General features: G+C 35.2%; 1 protein-coding gene across 3 annotated transcripts in view; it reads left to right on the top strand.

Annotated features, from left to right (window-relative positions):
• Positions 1-14,758, top strand: part of LOC144967856 (uncharacterized) — a 177,026-nt gene extending 162,268 nt beyond the window's left edge. Inside the window, exons 25-33 of one of the 3 annotated variants that reach the window (XM_078905579.1) lie at positions 380-452; positions 944-1,048; positions 2,223-2,306; positions 5,628-5,860; positions 9,019-9,127; positions 10,985-11,290; positions 12,555-12,737; positions 13,502-14,082; positions 14,387-14,758. In XM_078905579.1, coding sequence (XP_078761705.1) covers positions 380-452; positions 944-1,048; positions 2,223-2,306; positions 5,628-5,860; positions 9,019-9,127; positions 10,985-11,290; positions 12,555-12,737; positions 13,502-13,603 — 1,195 coding nt within the window. In that variant the 3' untranslated portion in view covers positions 13,604-14,082; positions 14,387-14,758. Of the gene's footprint in view, positions 1-379; positions 453-943; positions 1,049-2,222; positions 2,307-4,553; positions 4,677-5,627; positions 5,861-9,018; positions 9,128-10,984; positions 11,291-12,554; positions 12,738-13,501; positions 14,083-14,386 lie in introns of those variants that run through there. The other 2 variants (XM_078905580.1, XM_078905582.1) reach the window with 2 other exon arrangements.
• Positions 14,759-16,881: the final 2,123 nt, after the last annotated feature.

Below are 16,881 nucleotides of genomic sequence, written 5' to 3'. Positions count from 1 at the left end.
AGGGGCGTCATTGGTAAAAAAGCAGTGATGTTTTGGAAAAAAAAACCCAGAAAAAAACCCAACAAAAAACAAAAAAATCCAAATTAACCAAGAAAACAATTTACTGCCTTATCTCAACTTTTGAAGCACAAAATATCTGATATATAAATGGAATAATTATGTATTAATTTGAGCGCTCAAAATGGCATTCGTTGAGACTCCTCTTGAATTATAAATCAACGGTCAAAACACAAAGAGTTTCAAAATGTGCTTCTCATTTACATATTCCAGCAAGCCAAAAACAATTTAGCATATATTTTGAAGAGAAAAATGTGCAAAAAAAAAAAATCAAATCAAATATATTTAAATTGTTTTAAATGTTTAAATTTTGTTCCCACAGTTTCCATTTTGAAACTTCTGATGGAAGAATAAGTCCCAGTTTTAAAAACAGACCAGTTTTAAACACTGCCTTGGTAAGTAGAGTCACATTATTTGTTTAAACAATAGCAAAAATATGCAATATCTAGTAATTATAATTATAGTGATGATGACTATGAAGATACTACTACTACTACTACTATTACTACTACTACTACTACTACTACTACTACTACTACTACTACTACTACTACTACTACTACTACTATTACTACTACTACTACTACTACTACTACTACTACTACTACTACTACTACTACTACTACTACTACTACTATACTACTACTACTACTACTACTACTACTACTACTACTACTACTACTACTACTACTACTACTACTACTACTACTACTACTACTACTACTACTACTACTTTTACTAATACTACTACTACTACTATTACTACCAATACATAATTATCATTACAATTTTATTTTTCTGATATAATTATAGTCTACTTTAAATTTTCTACCTCCAATTCGCCATTGTTATTTAGATTGTATAACTCTTAATTCAATCTCTTCAGGCGAACCTCAGAGCAGGTAATGAAGAGTTACACAGTCATATAGCAGAGCTACAACAGGAGGTGGAATCACTTCGCACTATGGTGGAAACTGTCACCAAAGAAAAGGTATGGAACCCAAATAATACACTTCATAGATGCCTGGCGGAGTTGTCGTATCAGTAAGGTCACGGGATCGAGTCCCCATCGCTGCCGCAAATCTTTTATTCTCTATTGTCTTCTGGCACTTTCCTACTCACTTCATTTCTTGTTGTTATCAACATATGTGCCTGCTCCACTCATTTTTCTGAATTAGAAATTCACCCCAAATAACGGAGCATACTCAATGTCTCAATCGTTTCTATGTTACATGTTTGTGTTGAGAATATTGGCTATGAAGCTTAAGTACTGGCCAACTATCTTCGCGGCGTTTGTGTGTGTTGAACCTATGACCTCAAGAAGTCAGGGAGAGAAGGCTCTTATATAAACTAAGGGTAGAAGCGATCTTTTTAAGGATCGTGGATAGCTCATACGGTAGAGTCCCGCTCTACACGACCAGGCGGGGTTGTAGTACCAGTAAGGTCGCGGGTTCGAGCCCCCATCGTCGCCTCGAAAATGTTTTATTCTCTATTGTCTTCTGATACTTTCCTACTCACTTCATTTCTTATTACATCTTAGATGTACATTACAAGGGAAGTGGCGTCACGACTATTGAAGCTTATTATCATCATCCCTCCGATCAGTTTATTAGACAAAATCCCGTTTCGCTCCGACCTTACCGTCTCTTTTAATTCAATTTTGAGTACACTGAAAAACTTGACATGGTAGACAAACTACGCTTAATCCAAGAACGCTTGACAGATTATCTACATTGGCGAGGTTAGAGACAAAGGTTTATAAACAGGTTACACAGAATAGAAAGCAATCAACGCTTCGCGATTACTGTTCTTTAGAACACATTTTGTTGTCAATTAAACATGAAAAAGAAAAATGAAAAAAAACCCAGAAAAAAATCAACCCAAATAAATAAATAAATAAATAAATAATTAAATAAATCATTCCAATGAGGTTATGTCTAGTCCGTGAGGGTCCCAAGCGCGTAGAAAACTCAGACTTGAATGTTCTACATGTATGACACATAAAGGCTTGCGCTTAGATGCTATTTTTAGCTTCTCCGCTTAATCGCACACTCCGCTTAATCGACACACTAACCCGAACTCCCAAAGGAGTGCGATTAAGCGGAGTCGACTGTATAATGATAATACTTCTTACATCATTTTATACTTTTACATTTTGTCCGCAGGAGGAGGCCATTGAAAACTGTCGCCTTCAGATGGAGAAACAGAGAACCCTGGATTTAGAAAAACTAAAAGATAAACTATTGAAGGTTAGTTAAAGACTTAACCTTGCATCGGTGGGGTTTATTATTATTAAAATATGGACATACGTAAGGCACATTTTGTTTTATCAATACAGTGCGTGCGCTTTGCAATGCTTCATTTATTTCTCCAGTGGGTCATAAGGAGCCAAAACACCTATTTCATACAGTACAAGTCGATAGAACAACGTCCTATTTGTACTATCGTTCTTACAATGTCTGTCACAGCTATAGACTGGTACCCTTTCACATATGTAAAGTGAAGTAATGTCATTATTTGTGCCTTATTAACGAAGGACACATTGCCGAGCCTAGCTTTTATTTTGCTGTCGCTGTCATCTATCCTGCCACTGACCACACTCGACATTACTCGATTCTGTGACAAGACGAGACAAATTTACAACCGCAAAAAAAAAAAAAAAAGGATTCCACAATCTCAATAAAATGTTTTCTCATAATAATATAGTATATTATATTATGTACACTCTAACCTGATATCATTAAACAGAACTCGAATCGAGGTTAAAAATACGTTATCTACAAATACAAATGAAGATAGTAATGGAGAGTTAGTAGAAAATTATCCAATCCCGCTGTGAAAGGGTAAAATGGCCTTAGAATTTAGAAGTTCGAGAGGACTATAGTTTTGAAAAATCTTCTTCTTCAAGTACCAAGTCTGTGCCAGACATCAGTGATCATGGTATGCCATATATCTCTCTGATCAGATACGTTTTGCAGACGAGGAAAAAGAAATTTGGCCAGAAATTTCATGTCAATGATTTTGAACTTAACTCGATACGTTAAAGAAGGCTCATCGATTGTGTTACCAATACAATGGTAATTAGGAAGTTTGAGGTTTAATCACCATTCCGGGAAGCTGATTGTATTATTTTACTTCATTTTTTGTACTTATTCTATCTGCCTTTTCAGGTTCTAGCTCATATATTATACTTCATAACTCTTCCGATATTTTCATATAACATAATAATATAGAGTGGTCGTCGAATTGCAGTTATCTTGACCTGTATGCATTCCATCATCCCGTCTCATTATTTTCAGTTGGAGATAGATGCAGTTGACCTGAGCATTACAATGGCCGATCACAGCATGATTCAGCCCTCCGCAGACTCCAGTTTCGGGTTTAATCTCAGTTTAGAGGAAGACAGAGCGTGTTTCTCAAATTGATTTCTATGGATTTCCTAGATTTGTGTTGCTGTGAAAACAACTGGCCAGGTTGTTAGATGTACCCGTCGTACAATGCCAAACACATTTTTTATCATTTGGCCAGAAAACATTTAATTCCTTTACTGATTTTTAACGTACTCCCAATTTGCCAAAATTCTAACAACTTAGACTTATTTGAAGTTGGGTTCAAGAATTTGTGACAAATTATGGGTCATTAAAGTCGGTCAATGTATTGTAAAATTCTGTGGTCAAAATGTAAGAAAGTGTTTTGTCAATGTACAGTTTTCTTCTTTGGTAGATTTAATTTGGCTGTGATGTAGATGGAGTTCTGATAATATTTGTTGTGGTTTAACAAAAAACATATCATCTGACATGGGCGCTTCTGGTTCTTTCGATATTCAAAACTCCTTTAAAGTCTGAAGACGAAAAAATGAGATATAATTCTCATAAGCGACATAGAACGATAGGAAGTTTAATTCTCATCTTTTTCCTCAATGCAATATCATTAGGTTGAAAACTCAAGAGAGGGAATAATAATAATAATAATTTTAAAAAAAGATCAGGAATAAAATTCAGATCATGGAAAGAGGAATTAGCATATAAATTGAAAGTTTTCGTATAGAAAAGGTAACAAAAGCGATTTAAACATTCTTTATTATGGTTAATTTTATTCACTGGTGGCGTTTTAAACGGCGTAATTCATACCCGACAGAGGGGGTCAGTCGTTTGTCCCTTTACATACAGCTATGATTTGACTTTACTCTATCTTTGCACATAGTTACCGTTTTCATCAAAACAACAACAACTGCAGTATGACTCGGGCGTCAGTGACATCTAATATGATGTATTCTAGGTTCTATGCTTCTGTATAACACAGTGGACAGATGATGAAATCCTCTTTTATTTGTTTATCTTCCATTGACAGTATAGACTACTTGGCATTCAAATTCTATGTATCGTATCAATGCTTTATATTACTTCGTTTTGATTACGATTCGTGAGGAAAGATAGCGTGTCATCAGGAGTCAAGTTTGTTGTTTTTAAAATCAGTCTTTGTAATCCCTATTTCAGCTTGAGATCGATGCTGTAGACTTGAGTCAAACCGAGGCTCAGTTCCCACAATACACACCAAATGTCAGCTTCCGGTTGGATTTTAGCCGTGACAGCGATGAGATGATGGGATCGGGAGCCAATGTGTGTCTTTGAACGTTGTTTTTGTTGCTTAGTGCGATCACGTGATCAAAAGTTGACATAATAATGATTAACGAGAATGTTTGTTTTGTTTTACAGTTTTACTCAATAATTTGTGTTGCGTGTATAATTTCAACAATTGCAATTTGTGTATATCTAAATAATGACCACAAATTTGCATCATTGTTTGTTGAATCATCATCAATTATAAAATTTGTGGAATTCACGTTTGCACTCAACGCACGTTGATGTTTATCTGCACACTTTTCACACATTTTAAAACACCAGTTCATCAGCTGTTTTAATCATTTTTTTTTTGCCTTTACTTTCGAGTAACCAATAGTGTTTGTCTTTTCTTTTGCTGATGAATTTCTAACAATAATTTGACATCGAGAGTTTCCTTACAATCTTTTATCTTAATAATTTTTGAAACTCAAGACAGCCTAGCGACACGAACTCTGAACTGGCATTCTTATCTATTGCTGTTTTACTCATACCTTCTATCTAAATCTTTCCAAATGGGCTAATTATTCAGAAATATCAGATAAGGAGTATGGGTATCAGAACGCAAAAAAGACACTAAATCGAACACAAAATAACAACGCCACCCCCCCCCCCATATAAGAAAAAAGACATTAAACAGAACAGATTAACGAATATAAGCCGTAAAAACAAAACAAGACAAACAAACAAAAAAGACAAAACAAAAACTAAAAAAAACACCCCAAGCATATTTTGACATAAAAACATCCAAAACTTCAATAATATCTCTTTATATTCAAAACATTTTATTATAAAGTGCTTTGTCCCCATCCAACAAAACAAAACAAAACACCCCAAGCACATATTTTGAAATCAAAACACCCAAAGACTTCAATAATGTCTCTACATATTAAAAAATATTATTATAAACTGCTTTGTCCCCCATCCACATAAACCCACTTTTACAATCAGGAACACGTCCAAGAAATGAGTAACATCATCAGGGAATGTGCCGAGAGCAACAATCAATTGAAGTCCAACAACCAACACCTCCAGCGCTACGGTGACGCTGCCTTGCTGGAAGCTCTTCAGACAAAGGAGGATGAACTGCACACCCTTCAGAACTCCATGGCACATTGGCAGGTGGAGGTTGAGGAGAAATTTTCCACGAGGTTGCAACTTCTTATGGCTAAAGAACGAGAGAAGTATGATGCCTTTGTCTACATGCAATGTATTGTACTGTCGTGTAATAATCAATTTATATAGCGCGCAGAATCTACAAAGTGCTCGAAGGTGCTACACATACAAAGACATAAATTATAATAATATGAAATTTGTTGATAAAGGGGAAACCCGAAACGTCCATTTCTTCTGTTTTCGTATATTAAATTGAAGACTATATTCAATTTCACATTGTTATTTATTTCTTCGACGAGCTTCGAGCAGCAACCTTTATACATACAAAGACAGTACATTAAAAAAACCCGCAAATATTATTACTACTCAAACACCTGCCTGAATAGGAATGTTTTCAAAAGTTCCCTAAAATTACTGAGCTCGGGAGTGTCATTGATTTCTTTATCTTAATTATTCCATACTTATGAATAATAGATATGGTATAGTAAAAAAGAATTAATTCACTATAATTATCAATCTCATGGAGACATTTTCTTTGAGATCTATTCAAAGAAAAACTGAAACGATACATAAACAGAAACTGTCTAGTGATCATTTCATATTAAATATTGATGTGAAATTAATAATAAACCGGGATGCAAAAACCCCGATTCTTGTGGGTGACATTGCAATGCCTTAAGTTTTCGGCCATCTCATCAAAATGAGACCAAGTCATTGATAAAATACTTAGCAAACATTTTTTTCGAAGGCATTTTATATTATGACATTGTGCTTTGTATTGATTAAACATTCGTCTGCAAGGCCAATTCAATATTAGTACAACTGTAACAGAATATAGTCAGACCTTAATCCAAACCTGAGCTTAATATGGATAGAGCTGAAAATATACAATTGCACGCGCATCGACCTGGAAATAACTGGTGATAAAAGCATATTTATGAATTTAAGTCACAATATTTACCATTGATCATATTCATTATATCTTGACTATTACAAAATATCTCAATCAATGAAGTCATATGTTTATACTTTTAAACAAACAGTAAACAGGTATTTTCCAGATAACTTCTTTCAATGCAAATTTCCTAATCTCAATCTATTTTCTACTTCATTTTACACTAAGTCCTTCTGTAACTATCTTATTCTGTAGACTTTTGTCTACTACACCACTCGTGTATCAATGTTCTTCTATCAACCATGACTTGAAATAACCCAATCGTAAAATCAGCAAAATAAATAACACTGTTTGGTTTTGATTCACGACAACACAACTTACCAATAAATAATATGTTTTGAGTAATTGGTAAGTTGTGTTGTCGTGAATCAAAACCAAACAGTGTTATTTATTTTGCTGATTTTACGATTGGGTTATTTCAAGTCATGGTTGATAGAAGAACATTGATACACGAGTGGTGTAGTAGACAAAAGTCTACAGAATAAGATAGTTCTAATGTCATTTCTGTAGTTAAACCTTATACAGACAGCTGATTATTTTTACAAAATTTATTTCTAGATTGATGGCGAATTTGAACAAAAGCTTGTAAGAACATTAATAAGAAAATCACAACATGTTGCCGTTAATGAATTAAATTAAATTGTTTAATTTTAAAACTTATTTGCTTCTCACAATTAGATATTAACATAATTTTATTATATCTTCTAAGAGGAAACACCTAATAATGTCTCAGTCACTACAATAATATTTTATTTACCATCATAATGTCACAGTTACTTGTGTAGTTGAATCACAGGAAGTTAACTGTTTCATGTTCTATTCATTAAGAGTTAATTAAAAATGTCCATACACCAGGAGATAAGTAGCGTTTTGAGCCAGTAATGTCGCTATAATATTTCAACATACCTGCATATCATAATATGATCTATAACTGACCATTTTTGTAATAATTTGGCAAATCACGTTTTTTTTTCATTTTGGCCAGAAAACGTTTCTTGCAAATACCAATCGATTAAAATGATGGTAGGATTTTAACTCTCTCCTTACAGACCATTTTCCTGATTTTTCCAGAAATGCTATACCTAACCTTGACTTTTTACACTCAAACTCTTGAGAAATAAGTAGGCTACATATCTACTAGATCTGCACATTTTTGTGTAGCATAACTAGCTTTATAAAACAACCATTTTTCATACAATTTTGTTGTGTGCAAAACAAATCTGATTAAGAAAAATGTTCATTGTATCGTAACAAGTGTGACGATTTTCCGGTGGTTGGTGAGGAGAGGGTTAAAAAAGACATCAGAGAAATCTCGGATATGAAATTGTTTGACATGTTGAGGGCCATTTTGATGAATCGATATATGAAATGCAATTTTTCTGACCAAACTTGCAAAACGTGTTTTGTCAGACTAAAGCAGTTTTGTCCAGTCGGGATTTAATCTCTTTATATCTAGGATTTAAGTGTCCAATTTAATTAATGCTCGAATTTTGTCTTATAGTAATTACATAAATATATTTAATGAAATTCAAACTGTACCCAGATCACATTGTATCAAGTACTTTTATTATATGAAGATTGAAATTACGGTAAAAGAAGAAAATCACTTGAATTGCTAATCCAAATTTATTGAAAAAAAAACCCCAACTGCAATTAGCTTGTAGATATCAAGTTATACTTCCTATCAAATTTTAGATTTGTATTTATATGTTTTCTAACAATTTATGTATTTATTGTGTACTTATATACCAGCTCGATAACAACAATTTGTGTAGACTCATTATGTTGTGATGGAAATATAATGAAAAGAAAAAAACGAAAAGAGAACTTGAGCTTTTATATAGCGCAATATCCACTTAATGTGTTCAAAGCGCTTTACAATGGGCCCCTGAACAACAGCAATGCTTAACATGTTGGACATTACATGATGCTGTTAGGCGAAATAAAATATATTCGGACAGAGACAACGCTGTTAACGGCCATGTAATCATTTTGCACCTGAGTACGGTGAGAGAATGTGAGTGAAGAGACTTTTCCAAGCACTCAACTATGCGCCGAGCGAGACTCGAACCCAGGACCTTCCGATTATGACGCGAGTCTCATACCACTAGACCACATAGCCGCACAATGAGAACGACTCTCAATCAACTCAAAATGGCAATGATAAATCAAGCCCATAACTGCAGTCGGATATCAGCCTTGTAAACAATAATCTTCTACATTTTGAGTGTGATGCTTACACAAGAAATATCACCATGTTTGTGTCTACAGATATCAGGCTCTACAGCATCACTCCACACGAGAGCAAAAACGTATCAGTGATTTACAAAAGAGAGAGATTGATAGGTTGGAGAGAGAAGTGAAAAAGTTATCATCAAAAGTGAGTAGTTTGATTCTCGACCAATATACATTTCTAAAAATATAAAATATAAAATATAATTCCCTTTATTCATCCCCAAGGGGAAATTTGTCTTTAGGGTCTATTCCAAGGAAAGACTGGAATAACCCAGGCGTCAGTCGCAGAGCAGCCCCGCAAAGTGAGCTAGGGCGAGGTGACTTGCTCAAGGCCACACAACGCAGCGGCGGGCGATTGAACTCGGTACCTTTCGGGTAGGAAGCAAAGACCGTACCACTGAACCACACTGCCCCTAATACATTTGTATTTACATTTGTAACCAATACTCTCAATACAGTAATGCGTTTGGGAGATGCTTTTTAAAAATTTTTAAATTATTGTTTTACTTAACCAGTTAACTGCCGTATAGGGAATGAGATTAGCGGAAGAGTAGCGTTCCTTGATTGGACGTCACCATTAGTCTGTGACGTCACCGGCGGAAAAGTTATTAGAGAGAGAACGCCATGTTGGTTGTGCGCATGCGTCTCTCGTCCTCGCTTCCGGTGAAAGCGCTTGAGACACTTCAAAACCAAATTGACGTTCTCTCTGTAAGGTGACGTCCAATCAAGGGACACTACTCTTCCCTATTCTGGAAAGACACGTATTTAGAATTGTGGCCAGAAAATTCGTCCTTCAAATATTCAGCAGATTTAAGTTACTCATCCGGTTAAAACTCACGAACCTGGGATCCCTTGAGAGGTCCCTCGTATAAGGCAGTTAACTGGTTAATATATAACAAAAAATACCTTCATTAGGGGTGGGGAGAATTTATTTTAACAAAATAATTTTTGAGATTTTTTTATATAGCGCAATATCCACTAAACGTGCTCAAAGCGCTTTACAGGGGATCCCTGGCCAACTGCAACACTTAACATTTAGGACGGGACATGACGCCTGTTAGACGACATTACCATTTTTTTCGGATAGAGACTACGCTGTTAACGGCCAGGTATTCATTTTACACCCGAGTACGGTGAGAGAATGTGAGTAAAGAGCCCTTTCCAAGGACTCAACTATGCGCCGAGTGAGGCTCGAACCCAGGACCATCCGATCTGAAAGCGACTGTCATATCACAAGACCACATAGCCGCACAAATTCGAAAAAGAAATATGGTCAAATTCTAAACATTTTGACCAAATACTTAGTCTTCATCACGTGGTTCATTCTGAAATAATACATGAATGACATGTTGGATCATATTTCAATTTTATAAAAATCAAAACAAACAAAAATAGCCCAACACGCCCCCCCCCCCTCTCCCCCAAATAAAAGGATACTGGTTTTTCATTTGGTTTTATGCTAAAAAAGGAAGAAAAACGGCCCAAGAAAACTTTCTATTTTCGTATCATTAAACGGAGGATAGTAATTTTGTAAATCGTTTTGAGAGCGTTTAAACGAATATAATTATATAAAAATGCTCGCCTTAGCTCAGTATGCGGTGCTGTACTGGTTATTCCAGTCTTCCCTCTGAGTAGACACAAGAGAATTTTATTTTTTTATTTATTACTCTTAGTTATAAACCCTGGGAACCAACTTGTACTTTTTAGCAGTTTTGATAACCCGAGTTTTTTAGGGGTCTCACTGTTGTCATGGAAACGCTTTCTAACTAATGTAAAATAGTGTTCATTACATTATTTTCTCGACAATCAAAAAATATCAAAATATTTGAACGTTGATAGGAACCGTAGGTGATGAGGAAATGCAAGAAATTGCTCTATCGTATCTTCTTAAACTGAATGTGCTTGTTCGTGCATTATGTATGATTCAGATAAAAGCAGCATTCAAAATAACATTAAAAACATCAACTCTAAGTTCTACATCTTACTTTCCATTCTTCCACAGTCGCACAGTAGTGTTATTGACAGTAATCGTTATGCATCGCCATCACCAACACCAGCAACAATCACAGCCACAGCAACAACAACACCAACAACAACAGTAACGACAACAGACCCAGCAGAACCATCATCATCAACATCACCAACAGCACAATCATCGCCATCCAAGCCGACCTCAAACCATCTTCAGGAACGCATTAGACAACTCCAGAGAGACAACGATCTTCTACGCAAACAGCGTCTCTTGAACAAGGCCCAAGTGAACAACATGACTGCTCCATATTTGGATAAACCCATTCCAGTCAAAGCAGTAAGGCATTTTTTTTTTTTGTAAATAATCTTTATTGATAGTATGCGCTTGGCTCACAGCATTGCCTTCCGGAAGTATAACGGACCAACACACAAAACTCTGTGTAACCATGAACTTTTATATTCTGGATAATACAGTTAAATGATGGCAAAAACAATAACGAGGACACGAGTGACGTCAACTTCATTCAATCTATAATCGAAATATCAAATATTGAATATGATTAGTTAAAAGACCCCCCACTTGTCAAAATATCTCTCTTGAGACTTTTAGTAGTCCTTCAGAACCATTAGACTCATAAATATGGAGTTTATCCCGGTTTCTGTAGCATGGCAAGGACAACGACTTTCTATCCTTTAGATAGGACGCACATTTATTGCAAAGTACTATCCTTCATGATCTAACAGGCCCAGCTACCCAATCACTGCTGGGTGGACAGAGGGGTCAGAAAAAGATCTCCACTTCATCTGGATTCTCGATCCCTTTGCGTGTGAAACGAGTGCACTATCACTTGAGCTATCGAGAACCCCTATTGAGATTAATTTAATTGCCATTTTAATTCTTCAATATTTGAGGTAACAATTTTCCTGACCAAAATGAATAAATGATTGAATAGACAAATAAATAAATAGGTAAATAAATAAATAAATAAATAAATAAATAAATAAATAAATAAATAAATTATTAGATAAACGAATGTAGCAGTAATCAGTCCTCCAGTTACTGGCCAATGTAGGATCATATGAGCCGGGTAACTGTGGCCGCCCTGGTAAACCTCACAAGTTCAGGTTTGGCTTGATCCATTACTCATATTTTATTTGATTAACATCGTAAGGCTCTATAAAGTGAAATCGTAGATTAAGTTTCGCATCGAATTTTCTTATGTCAAAAATCAACATCTGCAATTTGTCCTCTTTTAATGGATGTAATCAAGTCGTGTCTGATATAACATGAGCACCAAAGTTATCTTGAAAGGCAAAAATTACCCAGTTTGACGATATTCTTTTCTGAAATCTCCAAGGCATGTTAACCATTCGATAAGATTTAATGTTTTTGAAATAATTATGTCTTAATTTTCACTATACATTTCTAAATAATTTCATCTTAACGGCAATAACCGTGAACGACGATCAAAGGGGGAAGTAAACCAGCTAATTGTAATGCAACTAAAGTTAAACTACATATTTATTTTGGTTATTTCCCCTGTACTTTTATTGGATTATTTTGGATCTCACATTATATTGTACGATTACATTGATTCTAGGTACCCAGACCCAGCTCACCAACGAGGGACCCCAGAGTAATCCAAAGACTGGAAGAACGAATGAGGATGGGGGAGCAAGAAGCCTTGAAGACAGAGGAAAGAGCCAAACTTGACCAGAAAATACTCAACAATAAAATAGCAGAGATGACCAGGCTCCAGGACAAATTGTCTCTACAGAACCAGGTACAATGCAGTTTAGTTTTGGCTTTTGTTGATGAGCTTTTTCAATATGAATTTCGTTTCTGATCTGCTGTTGATTAACCCTCTCCTTACCAGCCATTTTCAGGATTTTCCCCAAAACTTTGCACCCAACTAACACAAAAATATATTTTTTATCATTCATACACAATAGCAGTAAGTTCTTGCGATACATCATTTCTTTAGCAAAACATGCTCTACAACACACTGTTCATTTTCTTTAAATTTTATGATGTACAAGAGAAATTTGAATAAGAAAAATGATGGTTGTATCGTAACGAATGTAACGACTTTCCTGTAGTTGGTAAGGAGAGGGTTAAGGACCACTGGTAAAGCGCTTTTTTTTTGGATATTGCTCCTTATAAAAGTTCGTTTTAAATTAATGTCGGGATAAAACCTATGTTGATAACCAATCTATAAATAAACAATTCCCGCCCCCCCCCAAATAAAACTGAGCTTTTGTGCGATGCAGTTTCCAATTATTATGGTCAAATTGGTTTTTACAAAGGTCCCAAGCCAACAGCAATACCTTAACTTTGGACTAGACATGATGACTGTAGGCGCTATAATTTTTCCCCCGACAAATACGACAACAACATGGTAAACACGTGAGTGTGATCGACGGTTTCTCTGATGTTAATATAAACTAAAATGAGTGTTTCTACTTTTGGACTTTCACAATTCAAAATTTCATTTAAAAACAAACTTTCTGCTCAGTTTATAATGATCTGAACCTTTTCAATTCCCAGGAACTACAAGATCTAGAGAGATCCTACAACAATTTACACAAACAGTACAACAACACCGGCCGTCCTGTGTCTCCAACGAGAATCCTAAATACCACCATGTGATGTCAAAATCAAGATAATCTCGTCTATGAGAGGCCATTGTTTATGTGATCATACAATACCTTTCACTATGAGTACAACAACACCGTCGTCCTAAAAAGAAAAAATGAAAGACAGGTGTGTTGTAACAAAGTAGGTGTATATTATTGATTTGATATTTACTTTACTGGTGTTATCTCGTACATTTTGACACACTATTTCAACCTTTATTCTCTCTGGACGACTTTGAGTATTCCTGAAAATGATATTGTATGGTCGTTGATGTAGAAGAATAGTTATACACACACTAGCAGACCTGCCTATTGCTACGAAAGATTCGTAGAAATACGAAGTTTTGAATCCAGCTATAGAGCTGCATGTCTCTTTGACTCAATAAATTTTGTTGAAAAGGAAAGTTTAGCTCCTTAGAACCTATATTCAGGACTTTGGAGCATTTTGGGATCATTCTGAGAGCAAGCTGTTTATTTGTAAAACTATTTAAAGTGCGGCTATGTGGTCTAGTGGTATGACACTCGCTTTCGGATCGGAAGGTCCTGGGTTCGAGCCTCGCTCGGGGCATAGTTGAGTCCTTGGAAAAGACTCTTTACTCACATTCTCTCACCGTACTCAGGTGTAAAATGAGTACCTGGCCGTTAACAGCGTTGTCTTTGTCCGAAAAATTGTAATATCGCCTAACAGGCGTCATGTCTCGTCCTACATGTTAAATGTTGCTGTTGACCAGGGACCCCTTGTAAAGCGCATTGAGCACGTTAAGTGGATATTGCGCTATATAAATGCTCAATAAAGTGAATTTTTCTTTTTTTTTTTCCTTTGGAAACTACGAATTTTTGAAAATTTCTGGTAGGCAGCTCTGCACTAGCAACACAGATCAAGTCCTTTCATTAATTAAACATTAAACTACCAAACACTAATCAAAACATTCACCTTTGCTAACGTTGGATGCGCATTTCTGTCAATTACTCTATTCTCATTAGCGTGTCTCTCTCTCTCTCTCTCTCTCTCTCTCTCTCTCTCTCTCTCTCTCTCTCTCTCTCTCTGTGTGTGTGTAATATGCGTGCTTGCGTGGCTACGTGCTGCATATTTGTTTGTGTGTGTGTGTGTGTGTGTTTGTGTGGTTGCCAAAATTACTAATCATGATTGCTTTGAAATCAATAAAAATTTTCACCTGACAAAGAATTCATCTAGTCTGCTTTCATTTAGCCATTGATAGAGGTAAACCATATCACCATGCCGTACCTATTTATATTCACTACCAAAATATAAATTGCAAAACTTTCGTCAACAGCATTACATAAAAGCAATGATTACATAAATATAGTATAATAATACGATCAAGATAGCTCTGAATGTCGTAAGCCTAGCATAGGATTTATATCACAATCTCTTGATTCCATTTCATTAGTCTGTCATATAAATTTCAGGTAATTTATTTTTGTACCTTAATTTTTAAATTGTTACAATGAATTAATTGTCTTTCTGGTTTTTAGAGTTTTAAAATATTCGGACTGACTTTGTCGCTAAATACGTCTCTAAAAGCAAAAAATAACTCGATCCATACTTACTCCTACTCATAATGAAAGGTAACATAAGCGCTCATTGCGATTATACGATTATTTTTTTCTGCCTATAATATCGTATTCATTTAGAGAACCAAACCAATATCACTTTACATTTGTTTATTTTCTTTTAATCTATGAAGAAGAGAATAAAGAATTGCAAAAACTTCATATACGAATGATAATAATAATAATAACAACAATAATGATAAATAAGTTTCACTTCTGAATTGTAATGATACATTATCTCTGAGTATTCAGGTATTTTAAAATCGATTTTGCCTATGATTGATTTCAAATAATCAATCATCTGATATTTCAATGATGCTTAATGAAGACATAATCTTTCCAAATGTAACTCCCTTATCTGTGATAATCTCATCTCATGTAGTTCCATATCTGAAGCAGACGTCGGAGGTCATCTTCCGCCAAGCTGATCTATCTCTTGCCAATTCTATTAAAGCAGCGCCACCTTTCTCAGCTTCATCTGTCCAAGTTCTTATCCCTTTCAAATACGTTATTCTTTGTCTTCCTCTTATTCTTTTTCCATTCATCTTTCCAGTCAAGGCGAGTATTTCCAAACCAGGGTGGCGGATAATGTGTCCTAAAAATTCCATTTGGCGTTTGATGATTTTTGTTATCAGTGATCTTTTTCTGTTTGCCATTTCTAAAATTTCTTCATTTCTTTTCCTTTCCATCCATGACACCCTCATCATTCTTCTGTAAAACCACATTTCCACTGCCTCCAGTCTTTTAACCATGGTCTTGTTTATGGTCCAGCTCTCACAACCATATAGCAGCACAGACAGTACATAGCAATCCAGGACTTTGATTTTTGTTTTCATGCTAATATTCCTGTTTTTCATAATTGTATGCAGCTGGTTGAATGCATTCTTCGCCATACCTATTCTTTTCTTTATTTCACAATCTGATTTTCCATTGGATGTTACATTGAAGCCTAAATATTTGAAACATTCAACTTGTTGTATTGTTTGTCCTCTGCTTGTTATTACACAGGCTGGTGGGTTATTATTTTTAGATACCGTCATACATTCTGTTTTAGATATATTCAGTTCCAGTCCCATATTTTCACTACTCCTGACTACAACATCCAGTAATTCTTGTAGTTCATGTTCAGATTCTGCCAGTAGAACCGTATCATCTGCATACCTCAGATTTGTTACATTCTTTCCTCCAATACACACCCCCTTCTTATGTTCGATATCTCTTAATATCATTTCACTATAGAGGTTGAATAAATCTGGAGACAAAACACACCCCTGCCTAACTCCTCTTCTATTATCTGTGATAATATTGTGATGTTATTTCAAAATTCCGTCCAATACAATTTATAAACCTTGTGCCGTTTACTTTGTATTTCAACTTTCGTTTGAATCTAATTTTTGAAAATTGTATTGCTTCCTTCCCCCCGCCCCCTGAATAAGCTATGTTATCATTATTATATATTTATACATATACATATATATTTATCATTATTTTGTTTTAGGTGTTGTTGTGTTAGATTACAATAGTAATCTGTCATTAAATTTGTATTTCAAGTGCATTCTTGAAAAAAAAAAGAAATGGTGTTTAACCCTTTTCACGCGGAGACCTTTTCAAAAAATGTTGATTCCTCTCACTGTCTTTGTTTTCGGCCAGGGATGATATAATATATAAATTTTCTCTCGGTTTTACCGTATTTAGATATGGGTGATCGATGTGTAT

The sequence above is a fragment of the Berghia stephanieae genome, chromosome 3 (genome assembly GCF_034508935.2).
Source record: "Berghia stephanieae isolate SIO BIC M18660-M18661 chromosome 3, UCSD_Bste_1.3, whole genome shotgun sequence".
Classification (NCBI taxonomy): Eukaryota; Metazoa; Mollusca; class Gastropoda; order Nudibranchia; family Aeolidiidae; genus Berghia; species Berghia stephanieae.
This window is presented reverse-complemented; position numbering and strand designations above follow the sequence as displayed.